At 34.1% G+C, this 19,686-nt stretch overlaps 1 protein-coding gene across 1 annotated transcript; it reads left to right on the forward strand.

Annotated features, from left to right (window-relative positions):
• Window positions 1–638: 638 nt before the first annotated feature.
• LOC115995367 (tRNA dimethylallyltransferase 2) lies at window positions 639–12,522 on the forward strand. Its single transcript, XM_031119901.1, is given in 7 exon segments — window positions 639–804; window positions 10,330–10,506; window positions 10,745–10,800; window positions 10,803–10,997; window positions 11,731–11,806; window positions 11,926–12,085; window positions 12,330–12,522. Coding segments are annotated over 7 exon segments (1,023 nt in total).
• The last annotated feature ends 7,164 nt before the right edge of the window (window positions 12,523–19,686 follow it).

Genomic DNA, 19,686 nt, shown 5'->3' on the forward strand with positions numbered 1-19,686 from the left:
GTACATTAGATTTTTAGTGTTGATCTTTGTCCCATCAACCCCTTCCTGAAGTCTTTGGTAGGGATGGCAATTTCTACCCGACCCATGGATACTCGGCCCAGCCTGACCCTAATGGGTTGGGTTTTACCCGGTTTGATTAAAAATAGGGTAGGGTTTGGGTTAAAAAAAAAAAAAAAGGCAAAAATGCACTTTTGGTCCCTACATTTTGGGCCAATTCACATTTTGGTCCCTAAATTGATTTTGCTACTAATGTAGTCCCTAAAAAAGGAAAATCGATTTTATTTTAGTCCCTACCGTCAACCCACTAACAGAAATCTCCTACGTGGCAGACGGAGTGTCCTGCTGGCTAACATGGCGTTGACGATACCATTAAAATATTATTAAAAAAAACTATTTGGCATTTTGCTAATGCCACGTCAGATTATAATTAATAAAACATTAAAAAAAAAAGGCTAGATCAGAAAATTAAAAAAAAAAATTAATTCCTCAATTTTAGTTTTAATTAAAAACAAACAAAAAAAAATTACCTTTTTTAGATTAAAGATTGAAGCTCTCTATTCACCCAAAAATATTGAAGCTCTCTCTCTCTCTCTCTCAGTGGATTTGCTGGGTATTGTATAAAAAGGTAAAATTGAGGTATGGATTTTGGAAATTGGAAAATTCTGATTAGGTTTTTGGAACGGGAAGAAGATGTAGTACCAGGACTAGGTAGGGCATTTGGAGACGTGGTAATCGTCGGCGATGACGAAATCGGAGATGCTGAGAATGCCTTTCTCTTTGAAGGCAGAGACGATGCAAGGACCTGTGATTCTCTCCATTGTTAACGCTTTATGAAGCTTCTGCATCAGATCCATCTTCTCTCTCTCGCTCTCTCTTTGTGGAAAACCTTAAGGTGGGTTTCTTGGTTCAACTTGCTAGATTGTTGGGTTTGACTTAGTGGGTTTTGAGGTGGGTTTCTTGGTTCGACTTGTTGGATTGCTGGGTTCGACTTGGTGGGTTTGCTCTGAGGTGGGTTTCTTGGTTCGACTTGTTGGATTGCTTGGTTCGACTTGGTGACATTTGCTGGGTTCTGAGGTAGGTTTGTTGGATTCTAAGGTGGATTTCTTGGTTCGACTTTCTAGGTTATGAGGTGGGATTGCTAGATTTGCTAGGTTCAACTTGCTTGAGATGGGTTTTTCTGGGTTTGAGAATTTTTTTGTTTGGGTTGGTTATGTTATATTTTTGGATCAATTTGGTACTTTGGGACTTTGGGATTTGATGATTTTGCTGGTGTTTGAAAAAATGGTGGATTTGAGATTTATGATTTTGTTTTTGAGCTGAATTTTTGGGGTTTTTTTGTGTATTTGTTTCTTAAGAAAATTTTTGGGTTTGCTAGTTTGTTTGCTAGGGAAGAACATGAAGTTCATGTTTTGGGAAAGAAGAAATGTTCTTACGGAAAAAAAAAAAGTAAAAAATAAAATTTAATTTAATTATATTAATGTTTATTTTTAATTTTTTTTGAATTTTCTGATCTGGCCTTTTTTTTAATGTTTTATTAATTATAATCTGACGTGGCATTAACAAAATGCCAAATAGTTTTTTTTAATAATATTTTAATGGTTACATCAGCGCCATGTCAGCTGGACACTCTGTCTGCCACGTAGGAGATTTCTATTAGTGGGTTGACGGCAAGGACTAAAATAAAATCGATTTTCTTTTTTTAGGGATTACACTAGTAGCAAAATCAATTTAGGGACCAAAATGTGAATTGGCCCAAAATGTAGGGACCAAAAGTGCATTTTCGCAAAAAAAAACCTCGAAGTGGGTCTGGATTTTTTCCAAAACCCGGCCCGAACCCGAACCCGACCCGGTTATATATATAGTTACTAAAATACCCTCATATATATATATATATATATATATATATATATATTTATATATATAGTTAAAAACCCTAAACTTTTCTATTCCTCTCCTCATTTCAGCTCACACCTCCGCTTCTCATCTCTTCAGCTCAATCTTACTCACACCATTAGCTCTTTCACTCACTGTCTCACACGGCTGCCTCTCCTTCTTCATCTTTCAGCTCTCTCACTTACACGGCCACAAGCCCACAAGCTACCACCGCCGCATAGCTCTCTACTCTCTCAACTCCATTTTGTCCTCGTCGTCACCGATCTCGCATTGTCGCACTGTCCTCTACCCCTCTCATCTTCCTCGCCCATGGCCACAAGCGTGACACGGCCTCACTCCACCTCGTTCTCCATTTTTTTTTTTTTTGGGTTCAGTTCGCCTTAATCATGTGAGTTTGTGTTTGTGTTTATGATTTCTGAAAGGGAAAAATGAAAATCATAGATCTGAAATTTGTGTTTGGTTTGTGATTTTGAAAGGGAAAATCATAGATCTAAAATCTATGTTTGTGATTGTGTTTGGATTTGTGTTTTTGTTTGTAATTTTGGGCTGAAAAATCATAAATCAAAATTTTTGTTTTTGATTTTGGGCTGGGCTGGGCATGAGGGACGGGGCCCACGGGGACCTGACAGGGCAAGTTTGGGGTGGAGAAAAAAACCCGTTTATTAAACGGGCCGGGTTCGGGTTACAATAACGGGCCCGTAGGTTGGGTTTGGGTATAGAAAGACCCGCCCCGAACCCGACCCGTTGCCATTCTTAGTCTTTGGGAGTAGTTGTAAGGCTGAAAAGTATTGTTCAGATATTACTTCTTCATTAATACGGCCAGAGAGTTAGTTATAGAGCATTCAATGCGGTGGTAGCAGCTTTCTCTCTGATATTTCTCAGCTCCCATTTGTCATGTACGTTCATAATGCATGTCCTTATCAATAGAATTTCCTGGAATATCACTCTGGATGACAGAATACACTTTCTGATCTCTGTTTCACTTAACTGAAGAGATACTCCTCCTCATCCTACCTTCCCCAGCCTTCTCATTCGTAGCTTGCTCATAGAGTTATGAGTCTCATATCTCCATTACTGTTTGTCTATCCTCGGACCACTAAGCGTCCTCAGACAAGGCCCAAGGCCCAACATATATTCTTGGGCCCCTTATCCCTACCCCAGCAATTTACAAATAAATGAATGGAAGTTGCAACATACAATAATTCCTCCTTAATACCCAAGAAGCAACCCTTGATCACGGTTGCCACTCACTAGAGGTCACCGCATTGTACCTGAACTCTTAGCCGGCTTTTATCACCACCCACACATTCGGTTCCGACCACCTCTAAGCAAGTGCAAACAAATTAAAAACCTAGGGCCATCTTCATCGACACAACAAAGTCAATGGCCACTGCTGGGATGAGGATATATATGACGGAGAGACCAGCCAAGATCCCAATGGTCTTGTCTTTCTTTCCTTTGCTCCACTCTCACTGTCGTTGAGAAGGTGGTTGAGGTTGGTTTGGTTTGGTTTTTGAGTTGTCCATGGGTTAATTAGAAATGGTGGGTAATTGGGTCGTGTGTGGTACAGTTTGATAGGCTACCAAGAATGAATTGAAGCCACCCAGATTGTATGGTTGATAGTGTGGGAGCCACTGCAGGGACAACGACAGCCGATGAGAGGTAGACAAGAGATTGACAGAGCTAGCATATGAGTTTTGAAATTTTGATGATTCCTGATTTTATGTGACCCTACCTATTCATTAATTTGTGAAATGCTGATGTGAGATGCTATGATTGTATGTGACACTACCTGATTGAATTAACACACATAATTACAACCACATTAAAAACCAATCTAATCAATATACTCCAAAGAATCAAATAAATCTGAAACCTAACTAGACAAAGTCAACGAAGACCGGGAGAAGCCAACGGAGCTCTCACCTTCAACTGGGACAAGCCGAAAAGACCAACTCTGACATTATATTTTATATGTTATTTTAATGGTTATTCAAATTTTTTTTTTTTTTGCTGAATATTTTAATGGTTATTCATTAACATGTTGAAAATGGTGGTTGGACATCAGAGAAATGCTAAGTTAGTTTCCAGTTGGTTCTAAAAAAAAAAAACAAAAATTCTCTAACTAAATTTAGTAATTTATATAATTACGATGATCATGGACAAATATTTGAAGTGAGGCTCATTATGGGAATTTTAGACTACCTGCATGTTAACTGTGATCATGGACAAAGTTCCAGACTGATGAGAGCGAGCGAGAAAGAGAAGTAGAAGAATAAGAAGAAGAAGATGGGCTGGAGGTGGAGGGTGAAGAAACTTCAATTTAATGATTAATTTAATGCTCCATCACTGATTTTTAGAAGGGGTTGGTGACATAAGTGTCACTTATTAGCAAGGTCTACACCCGAAGTCTTAGGGCGTTCATTAAAAAACATGGAAAAATGAAAACCTGAATAAGTGGATAAGGTTATTTGGATCACGATTTTAGGTTCTTTAGGAAAAAAAATATATCTTTCCAATAATTGAATTTATGATTAGAATATTGACAAAATTTAGCAACAAAATTAGTTGTAGCCTAAGACTACAATCTTACTTAATATCATTTTATTGGAAGTAAATTTTGACAAATCTACCATTAGATTATATCTTCTTTTTATATCCTCTATATTTGCAAAATTTCTAGAAAATTAAAGATCAATATATAGCTATGTCATCAATAAATTATTTAAATTGCAAGTTTCTGTAATTTAAAATTATACATAAAATATAAACTTATAGATCACATGGTAAATAATATTTCGTTGACACAAAATTTGATGTGTATTAAGGGTGTAAAAAACATATAATTCAACAGTTAAATTTTCAAAATATGTAGTAATATTTATTTTATTGAATAAAGTTGTAGCCTTACACTACAACCAATTTTGTAACTAAACTTTATTCTTAGAATATTACCATCCGAAAAATGATGCTTAAACTATCAAATGTGGAAAGAACAAGTTAAACAGAGGTAACTCTAACTTATAAGTAATTCAAATTGCATTGAATTATATGATCAATCCAAAACAAATAAAAAATTCGTGGTAAAGTGTTTTTTTTTTTTTTTTTTGGTTGTTGCTAAGGTCTCATAAAATGAGAGGTTGGATTAATTATTAAAACATATAGAAATGTATTTACCTATGGCTATGGGCAATATATAACCAGGTATCTTTTAACTTTGGAGAGATGGTAAAATGATTCCTTGTGATTAAATTTTTCTTTTTAAAAAAAGAGTCTCTTAATTAATTAAGAAAAGTGATAAAATTACTCCCTCTTCCATTTTCTTTTGTGCAATCATAACTCCCTTTCTCTTTCTCTCTCAGAGAGAAAAAGAGAGAGAATCTATGTTGTATAAACAGCAATATATCCTAAAAATATGGTGTTGTTCATATTAAAAATATATTAGACATATTAACCTAACGTAATAAGCCCAACAGAAAAGCACCTAATCAAAAATTAGGTAAATCAACACGGTGCACATATTAAAGTAGAAGACTGACCCAACAGAGAAGCAAAAGAGAATTGTGGAACAAAAGCTAGCCTTGAATCAATACAAAAAGAAAGAAAGCAAGTTTGGCTTCTATTCGACATTATTAGATTCCTTCTTCGACATTTTACATGATAGCACATTAGCAGCATGCATGTTAAACATGGTTTCTTATTAGGACTGTGGCCGCATTATCTATCTATTGTACTCGACGGACCCAACCCCTGTGTTGACTTGAAATATGTTTCTCTTTATATCGAACCACACATGAACTTCCTAACAAACAAACTAGGTCTCTACTTTTTTTACAGTAAAATAGCTTTCTGATACCAACACAGCCACTATAGGTTTATAGTTACGGTAAAATAGTGGCGTTTGTAGACGCCACTGTATAGCAAATGCTGCTATAGTCCAAATGGGCCTATAGTGGCATTTCACAAACGCCATATAGGTCTAGTTTTTTGTAATGACACCTTGGCCACAACTAAACATGACAGAAACTTCCCCCATTGCCTTCAAGAACTTTGAAACTTTGGAAAGGAGAAGATGAACAAGCACCTTCCTTTGTTTCCAAAAATTAAATTTGAAAAAGTCTCGGCTACAATTTGTCCTTAATAGTATTGTTTACTTTTCCTAGGCATCAGCATCGACATTCAACAAAATTGACTTGTTTATGGTTCCACCAAGATTATTGTTGTTGTTGTTATTATTATTATAAGTTTAAATAATTGTAAAGAGATCATAAAACAAACATTATGTATCTAAATTTTGTTGCCGAAAAACTTGTAGCTTAATTATTAAATTTTGGTGTTTGCAATGGAAACATTCAGGATTTAATTATCAAATTATTAGTAAAAAAATTAATTAATTATATTATTTTTGATAAGCTATGAAAGATTGGTTATATTAATCTCAACCTATAGGTGGGTTTCTATTTTTAGCTCAAATAGTTGTGAGAGACCACACCCCCAACCTGTTTTAGAATTGAGCCAAACCCACATGAATGGGTAGAGTCGTGTTATTGCGTCTCAAAATGATGGAGGTTCAATTAATTATATTTTCCTCTTTGGATTAAGGGTTTTACAATAGAATCACCGCTTATTTAATTATTGGAAAAAATAGGAAAACCATAATTGAAAAATTCATCATATTATTAACTTGAAACTGAATTTACATTGATCATAGGAAATTACATGGCTTTGGTCTTAGATACAATCTAAAATAAAGTACATGACTTTGTTTCCTAGTTACAATCTGGAGATTGAAAATTACATGGATAAATATTGATCTATTAACCCTTAATCTAACCTTGGAGACTATGTTACAAGATGGGAAGGTATTAGGCACCTCACCTTGCCTGGTGAAATCGATCTTCTAAATTATGATGGCCAACATTCATATCATATCATCCAATATGTTATCAATTAATTTGCATGTTGAATTTAATGTGTGTGCATGTTAGAAACCCTAATTCCATTTATTAATTAATCATTGATTTTGGCTTGAAAAATAAATTTTAGTGAATGTGTGTGGGTGGTGATATCCTAGATCCAAGGATTTGAGAGAATTATTAAACTAACATGTTTTTCATATTTTGGATGTGAATTTAGGATCAAAGCTAGTGTTATGCATGAACATTTGATGAACAACCAAGAACATGTGAAGAACGCATATGAACATTTAAGAACATTCAAACATATTCAAGGGATTTAAATAATCCCTAACATGCGCTAATCTTAATTTCATCATAGCAATATAAAAAACAAGCTAGAGAAAGGGATTATGCCTGCATACAAGATCCACACTGATGCAGCGTGGGCGTGTAGAAGCAGAATCTATAACACACAATTACTACAATCCTTCCACGAAACCTAAGTTCTACAAGAACACTAGGCTAGTAGGCAAAATAATAGAGAACACATCTCTAACAAACTTTTATTAATCAACGCATAACAACAATAATCAACCCCTCTATAAAGAGTATTTATAAGAATAGAATTTCTCCTACTCCTTTTTGGAAAAAAAAAAAAAAAACTTACTTCTACTTGAGAAAGGAAAAACAATTTAACTAGGAAAAGAAAAACAATTAAAATCATAATTCAATTAGAAAAAAGAAAACAACATAAAATATTAAAATATTTTATTTTTCCTTAACCAATCTACATCATTCTCTCGGGGTTGGGGAAAACTCGTCCTCGAGTTTTGTGGCAATCTTCCACGATCAATTGGAACCCCGAATAATCCTCTCCATCCTATTCTTCTGTGCAAGACAAGACGAATCAATATGCTACTTATCAATCTTTTCTCACTCATAATAAATCTTGATGTATGGATTTTTATTCTTGACCTTTTTTGCCACAGCGGGATATATGAAGCAAGTACTAAAAAAGAATCCATGCACACATCCGAAAACTTCATATTTCCTCCTCCACAAAGATTACTTAAAATCACTCGTTCATGCCTCTTGTTGACCTCTATCAATTCTTGTTCAATAAAATCCTCCCAAAAGGGATCAATAACCTTTTATTTTTGAATGTCGAAAGTCTCATCAACGATGTGAGTTATGGGCTAATCTCGTATGTATATGACTATTTTTATCAAGCTCAATCTTTTCTCCTTGACTAAAATCTTCAAGATAGTCATCATAAATTGGTGGAGAATCTCAATCTACTAGACAAACTCTTTCAATATATTCATCATCCCCTTTGATATCGCAACCCTCCTGCTCGATATCAAGATCCTCCTCCTCCTCCACAAAACATGGATTTGGATGGTAGTTTTGAGGTTAACTTCCAACGGCTAAGGCGGTGAGCTGCTTTGAAAGCGCATCAAACCACTCCTCTATTTGTTGAAAGAACGCCTCTAATTGCGCATCGCGTGCAACCTCATCGCATTTCATACACGTCATCTATGGCAACAGGTTTTCCCCTACGTACTCCTTTTTGCACCATAGTAGGAACCTAGCCTGGCTCTAATACCAATTGATGTAGCGTGGACGTGTAGAAGCAGAATTTGTAACACACAATTACTACAATCATTCCACGAAACCTAAGTTCTACAAGAACACTAGGTTAGTAGGCAAAATAATAGAGAACACATCTCTAACAAACTTTTATTAATCAACGCATAATAATAATAATCAACCCCTCTATAAAGAGTATTTATAAGAATAGAATTTCTCCTACTCCTTTTAGGAAAAGAAATAATAAACTTACTTCTACTTGAGAAAGGAAAAACAATTTAACTAGGAAAAAAAAAGCAATTAAAATCCTAATTCAACTAGAAAAAAGAAAACAACATAAAATACTAAAATATTTTATTTTTCCTTTAACCAATCTGCATCATTCTCTCGAGGTTGGGGAAAACTCGTCCTCGAGTTTTGTGGCAATTAACCAAATACAACGTGGAGAAGGATTTCCCCAACCAACCTAATACTAGCATAATATATATATATATATATATATATGCTACTCTGTAGCAAAGTCTAGTGTGACTATTCCAAAACCTAGCCGTGCAGCCACATCAAAGAAAATAGAAAAGAGCGGCAGTCACTTTTAGTCTTGTGTTTCCTTGTGAGAGAGTGTTAGGGTGTAATTGAGATTTAAGTTTCTTGAGAATGTTCTTGTGCACTATTGTATCTCCCTGTTTGTATAGTAAAATTTCTCCATTGTCATTATGGAGGTAGGCAGTTTGCCAAACCACGTAAATTCTTGTGTTCTTTGTGTGTGCTTCTTATTTAATTTCCACTTATTTACTGTTATTAATTTGAGTCATGGGATGCTATTTGCACAACATAAGAAAAAGTGACGTTTTAAAAAACTATTTATTCTACTTTCGAATTTATGTTTCTAGAGTCATAAAAGTTTATTCTACTTTTGAAATTTGTTGTTTGATCTACCCCCCTTTCACTTTCCTCATAAGGAGAACTGAAATGGATGTAATGAACACGCATTTTGTTAGATTTTAGACTCCCTGTAAACATAGTTTGTTTAACCTAATTTAAAACCAAGTTGTTACTTAGTTCAATTAAACAAATCTAGGTTAAACAAATATTAATCATATCACAAATAGCGAAATAGTAAAGAATACAGTGATATGATGACCTAAAAAAACTAATGAAATTGTTTAGTTTCAAAGTAAAAAACCTGGGAAGGATTTAACCTAAACAATCCACAATGTAACAATTTACTACTAGAATGGAAGTTTTACAAAAGACTAAATCCTAAATCTTATGCTACCTCATGTAGTACTTACACACGTGACCACACTCAGTTCCGAATTCACAGACTCTTCTATTATGAATTTGTTGCACACAAACACTCAATTTGTGACTCTGAGAACTCCCGTCAAAGGTTTCGCAACACAAACTCTCCAGTTTATGACTTTGAAATCCCCACTCAAAGATTTAGATCATCAACTATGACGTCTAGTGATGGCAACAACTTTTACAATATCGGATCTTGAATTTCATCAAAGAATATTGCCTGTAGAAGATTTTGAGCTTTGGGTACAAAAACCCTAGATCTACAATTGGAGACACAAGATGCACTCTTCTCTCTCTAAAAACCACTTTAAAAAGTGCCTTAGGGGTGTTTTTTTTTTTTTTTTTTTAAATACTAGGAAAATTAGATCTGAAACCCTAATCACTTAATGGGCTTAATGAGTTGTTACGCCTCAATTAAATTCTGTAGATCTGTGTTTTGATGGGTTGAACCTGACATGTTTCCAATTCCTGAACCTGCAGCTTCTTTGTTCTTGTATTCTAACTTATAACACCTTGAGCATTGTGTAATATACCCTATAGAATCTAAGATCTATATCTAGATAAGGTTGTGTTCACGGTTTGCCAATTGTTCTAAATTTTTAGAACCTAATACGTTTAATTTATGTTAAAATGTTACATGTAGTAGGGCAGAATTGGGGTCAAGTCAATAATTTTAGATACAATTGCTATTTTATATGCATGGATGCTTCTCTGCCTGTACTGGACTGATATGTTGAACAACAAGTTGATTGCAGGATAGAAGCTAGATTACTTAATGAAGTCTTTGACATTTACAATCCAGATGCAGATTACACTAGGGGGTGTTTGGTTCGCCACGATCGATGTTACATTACACCGTAATATCACGTTATTGTAATCTTACATTAATGTAATCTCAATACAAGAATACAATATTACATTGTTTAGGAAAGTGACGAGACTAAGGTGGTATGATATATTTTGTAATTTTATATTATAGTGATGTTAGAAAAAATAAAATAAACCAAAAATCTTAATATCACATTAAGAGCACATTACACCAAATCAAATGCACCCTAAAGATCTGTGACAAGCCATCAGTGTTTGGGATTTTGAAAATTTTCTGAGAGATTATTTTTAGAAGGCAGATGTGATGAAGAAAGTGATTCCTCTGAAGGGTCTTTGTCCCTGAGATCTATAAACAAGGGTGATAAGATGTTGAAAGAGAATATTCAGGTAATCTTGGATACCATTGGTGACAACTAACCTAAAATTCTGCTAAAAGAAGCCATTAACAGAATGAAATTGAACACCCGAAGACTTGTTCATCGTCAAGTAAGTATATTTTGTAACAGTTTCATAAATTCATAGACTAAAAAAAAAAGAGAGAGAAATAAAAAGTTGATTTGCACTTACTAAGTTTTATAACATGTGACACTTTCATTCCAAAATTGGTCATAACATATTCTGGTATTATATAGATCATGAGGTATTGACATTTATAGCAATCAAGTCATTATTGATTATACTCTTTGATTGTTCCTAAATACTACAACAACAACTAAGTTTGTTTTACTTTCTGTTACATTCTTAACTAACATATCATTTTTTGCTATTTTTATTAATGCTATTTTTTGTCTTCCTCTACTTTTTTTTTTTGTCCTTTCAATTTAAATTAACTCAGTCTTTCTTATTTAAAGGTGTTGATCATGGTGTTTTGCCCAGTTGTAATCGTTCTTCAAATTTTTAAAGTCCTCTCTTAGAATTTTAGCTGTTGTAAATTGGCTTTCTCATCCGTAATATTTGAGTACAAGTTTTAGACAAGAAATTTGAGTTTCAAGTTTTTCTATCCACAAAACTACTCATCAATTCTATAACTATAGATCCCTGTGGAAACTTTGTTAAGACCATTTATTTATTTATGTTTTAGTAGTTACCAAACAAAAAAGGAAGAAGAAGAAGAAGAACTGATGGGCTGCATAAGTGCCTGTCCTGAATTTATTTGGATGTAATTAATATCAGTTATATGACGGTGAAGCCATTTTTAATACAATTTGTTTTTGTTCAGAAAAGGAGGATAAATCGGCTGCAAACATTGTCTGGGTGGAACATACATTGTGTTGATGCAACATAATTCATATCATGTATTTCTTTCATACTCCATTTCGGTTTTATTCTGTCCCATATACTGAATCAATTTTAATAGTTATAAAAAAAAAAAATACTGAATTAAGCTCAATGTGCTCAACTTTTCATATTCTAGGCAAATCAGATGACTCATGGGTCTCGCAAGCAGTCGAACCTGCAACAAAAGTTATTAGATCTTTCCTTAATGAGAAGGCTAGCTCAATTCCTGATTTAGAGGCTCCAAATAACATGGGACCGAAACTAATCTAGAGGGACTTGTGGACTCAATATATCAGGTCAGGATTTTGTGAGACAAATATTATGATTTTAGATGGAATATAATGGTGGAGAAGAATTCTTGTGGTTGATCCCAATTAGTCTATTAAATAGACATAGCCGACCCCAAAAGTTTTGGGACAGGCTTTGTTGGTGGTGGTGATGGTATTGTCAGCATTATGTGAGACACTGTCTAGGCTATTGTTCCTGTTTCCTCTTCTTTAGCCTTTTTTCTTTTGTATACTATGTTTCTTGTGGCTTTAGCATTGGCATGCTAATGACTTTCCATTTGCAGGCATGTGGGGATAGGGTACTTAGAGGAGTACATGAGTGGGAACAACACAAACAAGGCCGTGGGCAACGAAAACGTATTTCCTGGCTGAGGAAGTCTCAAGGATTTTACTTACTGGAGCAGCAACAGCAACAACAACAACATCAACATCCTGACTGTAGCTAGATACATTCAACATTTATCTTAGTTGTTGGAAAAGAATATATAAAAAGCGTATCTTACCAAAGGTTGAACCATGACTTGTTGAATCATGTGGAATATTGGTTACGTATGATGGAAGTATAGGATTTGCATATAACGATGGTTTGGTATGAAAAAAGTATGGGATTTGAAAAAAGGGATCAAAGTATTAAACCATAAGATACCGTGAATCGTACTGTTTTTTTCTTTTAATCTTTTTAGATTTTTATTAATGCTTTTTTTCAATATTTTAATTTTATTAAAGGGTTGCTCACTAACCTCTTTTAAATCCCATAAAAGGGAGTTTAGTGTAGTGGACACTATCCTATCTTTATTTAAACGGGTTTTAAATGATTTGATTAGAAGTCAAGGAAACCTATCTTTATTTAAAGGGTTTATAAATGATTTGATTAGAAGTCAAGGAAATGAAAAGAGGAAGTAAGACCTACAATAATATTGGTAGAAGCATTAAAAAGACATGTTAATTAAAAAAAAAAATGAAAAGGAGTAAGAATTTAGAAAGTATGGTTTTGGATATTATAGAATGGTTTTGGATATTTTGGTGAGAATCTATGGTCAATTCAAAAATTTTGAGGATTGACTGTAATTAATTTGGTGAGAATCTAAAGGCAATTCTAAAAAAATTTTGAGGTTAAAAATGTTGCAATTTTTCTTTGAAGGTATTTATGTATTTTAATTTGAAATATGGAGAGAATACTTTAAAATAAAGTATTCTCAAAGAAAATTATGAACTCTATATTTCAAGTAAGGGTTATATTTTCTAGGATACTTAGAGGAATATAAGTTTTTTTAAGAAATAATTATATGATGAGTTTTTTTGGATAATGTTAGGTTCTAAAGTCTTAAGATTTTATGTATTTAGAATTCTAATTTGTATTATTGGCAAACCATGATCAAAACAATGTTTTAGAAGTGTTTTTAGTCTAGCTCAAAGTTGTGATTTTATGTAAAGTTGGAATCGAGTTAAAACAGGAAGCATTGTGCCTTTCGGCCTTGCTCGATCAATCGAAAGACAAGCTCGATCGATCGAAGCTCGGGCAGAATGATTTTCTGCAGATTCGTCCAACTTAGCCCTAAGTGTTTTAAAACGTTTTTAGGGTTTCTTATTTGTCCTAAGTATAAAAGGAAAACCCTAGCCACGTTTTAGTGTTGCTCATAATTGCGGTTTGTGTAAATCTCTTGTGAAATCTAGAGGAGCTTTCCTTTACACAAACTTAGGGTTTTCAAGGAGAAGATTTATCTACGCCTTGATGATCAATTCAGTTGCTGCCATTGAAGCTTAAAAAAAACACAAGCAGGTGTGCTTGTATCTGGTGGTGAATCCAAGAAAGAAGGAGTCTGTGGATTCGGAGATTGCACGTGGTCGTGTCAGTAAGTTCTACTGGTGGGTAGCAATAAGAAGTCGAGCGTGGGGGCTTGTAAGTCTTATTGTATGAACTTCGATTCTTTCAAGATAGTGGATTCAAGTTTACCTTGAAGATAGCTAGGTCAAATCCTCCCCAGATTTTTACCGGTTTGGTTTCCTGGGTGATCATATCTTGTGTTATTTATTTTTCGCTGCTTTGCATGATTTGATCTTTTATATTGTGATAACCTAGACTTGTTTAATTGAACTAAGTAACAACTTGGCTAATTACCTAGGTTAAATCAATTGTTTTAAGGGGTCTAAAAACTATCAGATAATTTAATTTTTATAATAATTAACAAGTGAGGGATTTCAACCCAACACTTCTCTCATTAATAGATCAAAAACAATATTCGCAAATTACAAGACTTACTTAGAACATATAGCAGCTCAGAGACTTTGGACATCTCACATATTAAACGTGACCTTGAAATAGTTTCCTCTTAAATCCAGTTGAATTAAAATAAATTTTGATGTGACAATTAGGTCCACACCACCATTATTGTTCTTGTTGGGAGAAATGAATTTGAGGATATTATATTTGCTCACTCAAATATGTTTCCCCACCCTTTGATCCAACTCTTGAAGAAACACAAGTTGCACTTCAAGCCATCAAACTAGCAGACTTCCACAAGTATTCCTATATTTTCTTTGAAAGAGATTCCAAAAGAATTATCTATACTTTGTAGAACATTAACTTGTCTCCTCCATGGTTCCTTGCTTCTTATCTCCTAAATGTCAAAGTTGTATTAAGTTCTCTCATCTATTAGAATTCTTTACTATTTTTTTGGTAATTGGGATGGACCGGTTTCTATTTCTTTTCTTTTTTCTTAGATTTTTTTTCCTCTAAAGATTGAGATGGGTGGGGACATCTCTCTCTCTCTCTCTCTCTCTCTCTCTCGATATATATATATATATATATGGTATTATTGGCAAATAGTATCTTAGTTGGTGTCCTAACTCCAACCACATATGATGTTGATGATGATGTAGTATATGACGCTTCTAGTTTTCATTTGTTGGTGTATGTTTGGATAAAGACAAAAATTTTGCTTTTTGTCTCAGATTAAAATAATAATAATAATAAATTTAAATTTTCTTAAAAAAATAAAATAACTCTTAATTTTTATCACACATTTAACATAAATATTACCAAAAATTATAAATTATGATAAACAAATAAACCACCGAAAAATGAGGTACCCAAAGTCCTAAACAGACACCTAGTCACATGTTATCCATGTTTAATATTAGTCTAAGAAGGACTTAATTATGGTTTTAGATAGTGGAAAACATTATTACTTGAATCGAACCAACCTCATGCTATGCTATATATCACTTCAAGGCTTGGAACTAAAAATCTATCCTGCATGAAAATCCTAACCAGTGGTGGGGGTCATAGCCTCGTAGGTGAATTTTTTCATTTTTTTTTTTTTGTAAAATTGTGATTCACAACTATGGTTTATGTTAGCTTTATTCCATGACAAAAAGTGTTGTATTTGCTTTAATTTTGTTCATTGTATTTTGTGGGATTTTATTGTATTGGGTTTAGTATTAAGTTGATGAAGAATTGAGTATGAAATGAAGAATCAGTGCAATTTTGCAACTAACTCACAAGAAGCTCGCAAGTAAAGGTTCCCGCGAAAAGGGCACATGAGAAGCACATGATGGAAACTGAAGAGTCATGCCAGGCTGTCAGTTTTGCAAGTGTCTCATGAGAAGGGCCAACCCATAGGTACTTGCTAAACTCTCTGCCTAGAGGATTTTAAGTGTGACTTTTTTACCCTTCACTTATACTATATATACCCTCATTACCCACAAAAGTAAGAGAGACTATTCAGAGAAAAATCCTATATAAGTTTTCTACAACATAATACACTCATCTTTTAGAGAGAGAGCTACTCATCCTTAGTGAGAAATCATTGTAGTCTCTTCTCCTTCCCTCTCTCATTGTCATATCTTGAGAGAAGATTTGTACCCAAATATAACCCACACATTTTCAGAATGTAGAGAGTGTTTTTGGAGCTTGGGAAGTTTTGGGGATTTGCCAAAAGAAATCGGTGAGGCTTGGCGGATGTAATCGGGCGTATTGTGGGATCCGGAAAGTTAGAGAAGACATGACTCCGAGAAGTCCGTTAGTAGCAAGAGCTTGGAGGGCTCAAGTATATTGGGTAGACTAGGCTTAGAGGGTCTTTTGTTATTCGTGTACTCCAACTTTATTCTCTAGTGGATTGATTTCGACTTTGAGAGTCGTGGAGAGGTTTTTCGCTAAGTTTTTCGATTTCCTTTTCGATAACACGTCTTGGTGTTATTTTGTATTTGCATCTCTCTTCTCTTACTCTTGTACTTTACTTTTATTGTTTATTGTTCATGTGTATGCACTAGAGTAGATCTGGTGATTGCGCTTCATTTACTTTTGTTCCGAACTTGGATAAATTAGAGTAAAAGTAATTTAGCCATAATTTTTAATTGGGGGTCTAAACAAACTCTTGGGTTTTAGCACAAATCTGAGCTCTCAGTTTTATTTTGTCATTGTGATTGTGGATCCAATGTCATTTTCATTTAGATATTCTTGTTTTGCTTTGGATCTGATATTATGTTCTAGATCTAGTTTATCTTTTGGTTTTTATTGCATCTGATCTGATATATAAATGCTCTGTTTCATTTTGTGTGTTGTATTTGAGTTTTATTGATTGAGGGTTTGGTTCATTTTCCAGCCAATTTCTCTTTGTTTGAGTGTGTTTGGATTGAGAGAAAATAACAGAGAATTTTGAGGTTTTATTTTTTAAAAAATTCATTTCTTTTGACTTAAAAATCATCAGTTCATTTTTTTTTCTGATGAGATTTTTTTTTTTTTCTATTTATTAAATGCTGAGTTGGCACTTTTTTATGTTAATTAAAATTGTTTAACATTATTTTATAAACCACCTAGGCTTCAAGTATGTCAACCATGCACATTATTAGTTATGTAGGCATTTTCTATTAATGAATTGACGGCAGAGACCAAATTAACTATAAAACGAAAAAATCAAAGACTAAATCAATTAGAAGATGAAAATAACATGAAACAAAGTGACTGTAACTTAAAAATGTAAGAACCAAAATAACGTTTGGCTATTGTATTGTTTCACATTTTTCTCCCGAATAATCAATAAATATGAACTTTTGCATGGTTAATCACTTTTTGCTCACACAAAAGAATATATATATATATATATATATATATATATAATTTATAGCCACGTACTTCCCCGTGATAAATACAATGGAATTGTTTGTGACTCTGACCCATGACTTGATATAACAAACCTCCACCCAACTCAATAAGAAAATATTTAACCAAAAGTGAAAGCTCGAATTTGTGTGAAAACACAAGAGCTTGTCTAGACCCCTAATTAAAAATTACAGTTAGATTGCTTTTACTCTAACTTATCAAAGTGTGGAATAAGAGTAAATGAAGCGCAATAAATCGATAACTATACTATAGTGCATAAATAAGAATAACAAAAAATAAAAGTAAAGCACAAGAGTAAGGGAAGAGAGATGTAACCACAAGATAACACCAAGACGTGTTATCGAAGAGGAAACCGAAGAACTCGACGAAAAACCTCTCCACCGCCCTCCAAGTGGTAAATTGATCCACTAGAGAATAAAGTTGGAGTACATGAATAACAAAAGACCCTCCAAGCCTAGTCTACCCAATGTACTTGAGCCCTCCAAGCTCCTGCTACCAACGGACTTCTCGGAGTCATGTCTTCTCTAACTTTCCGGATCCCACAATACACCCGATTGCATCTACCGAGCCTCACCAGCTTCTTTTGGCAAATCCCCAAAACTTCCCAAACTCCAAAACACTCTTTACACTCTGAAAATGTGTGGGTTGTGTTCGAGTATAAATCTCCTCTCAAGGTATGACAATGGGAGAGGGAAAGAGAAGAGGCTAGAATGATTTCTCACTAAGGATGAGTAGCTCTCTCTTTAAAAGATGGGCGTGTGTGTTGTAGAAAACCTATCTAGGATTTTTCTCTCTGAATGGCCTCTTTATTATTTCTGTGGGTAATGAGGGTATATATAGTGTGGGTGAAGGGTAAGAAAGTCACACTTAAAAGTCCTCCAGGTAGAATGTTTCACAAGTACCTCGCAGGAAGGCCTTTCCTGCGAGACACTCGCAAAATTGACAGTTTGGCATGACTCTTCAGCTTCCAATTATGTGCTTCTCACATGGCTCTTTCGCGGGTTAGCTTCTCGCGAGCTTCTCACGAAATCCACTTGATCTTTAATTAAGTTTGAGTTTTCATCAACTTAATACTAAACCCAATAAAATAAAATCTCAGAAAATACAAGGGACAAAATTAAAGCAAATACAACACATTTTATCATGGAATAAAGCCAATATAAAACATAGTTGTAAATTACAACTTCACAAAAAGTGCACTTTTTCATGTGATGATTAGAGAATATTTATCCGAATGGCACCAACAAGGCAACAATCAACTATATCACCAACGTAATTGGTGACCCTAGTATGATACTAGTAGTAATGTAGTATCATACCGGTAGTATTTGAGGCCTAGGGCATTAAGTCAACATGACTTTATTAAAACGAATGTTTTGGATTTGAATCACTTCTCTCTTATTAACGAAATGTTTATACTTCATTAAAATGATATTTTAGCTCAGAAGTGATTATAAACTGCTATGATTACGTCCAAGTAAAAAAGTTACGTTATTGGTCACCTCTTTAACAATATTTTTCTATAAAATATATATATATATTGATATATATTTTTTTTTTTGTATTACCTTTTGAAACTTGATCTAGTGCTAGTTAATATAGTGAAACTTAATATTAGTAAATTTTAGTAGTGGACTAAAATGAAATAGTTTTGTCTTACACTTTATTTTTTAAAGAAAACCCTAAATGTTTTGAAGTGCCACTCCATTCACATTTTGTCCAAGAGTAGTTCTCGTGCCATAACTTGTGGCACAATTTGTGCCACAACTCGCTTATGTGGTAAGTTGTGATTGGTGAAGGGGTGTCTCCACATGGACCCACCATCACCCCTCCACCAACCACAACTCACCACATGGATGAGTTGTGACACAAATTTTGACACCAAACTTATTATTTGTCCAAACTGTTCCATTATAAAATTCTCAAATATATGTAGCTTATTATTGTGCCCTAGACCCTAGCTAATAGGTCACTCTATCGTGGCTTAGGCTAAACCCACACTCTCAGACCATAAAAACATGTGGGTTTTGATTGGTACGACTCACACTAAACGTTGTCCCACGTCGAAATTTATGACAAGTGATCAGCATATGAATATGTAGAATGACCTTGTCTTCTTGATGATTTGCCTAAAAGTAAGTCTTCTATTTCCAACCTAGTGCATTGGTTTCTCATTTTTGAGGTCCACAATATGGGGGAAAAAAAAACCCAGATATATGGGGATACACAAACCATATAGTACTGTTGGCATTGTGTAATAATAAAAAAGTCTAGCAAGAATGAATAGGAACATACTAATTAATAAAGTCTTTTGTACTCAAACAATAAATTAATTGTCTTGACCTAATAATAAGAACAATTACCATGAAATAAACATTATAAGTTGAAATTATATTGTATGAATAGGAATGTCCGATATATGGATAAACTTGACAGTATGGTTTGTCTGAAAGTGAGTCTTCTATTTCCAACATATTGCATTGGTTTC

The sequence above is a fragment of the Quercus lobata genome, chromosome 1 (assembly GCF_001633185.2).
Source record: "Quercus lobata isolate SW786 chromosome 1, ValleyOak3.0 Primary Assembly, whole genome shotgun sequence".
NCBI lineage: Eukaryota > Viridiplantae > Streptophyta > Magnoliopsida > Fagales > Fagaceae > Quercus > Quercus lobata.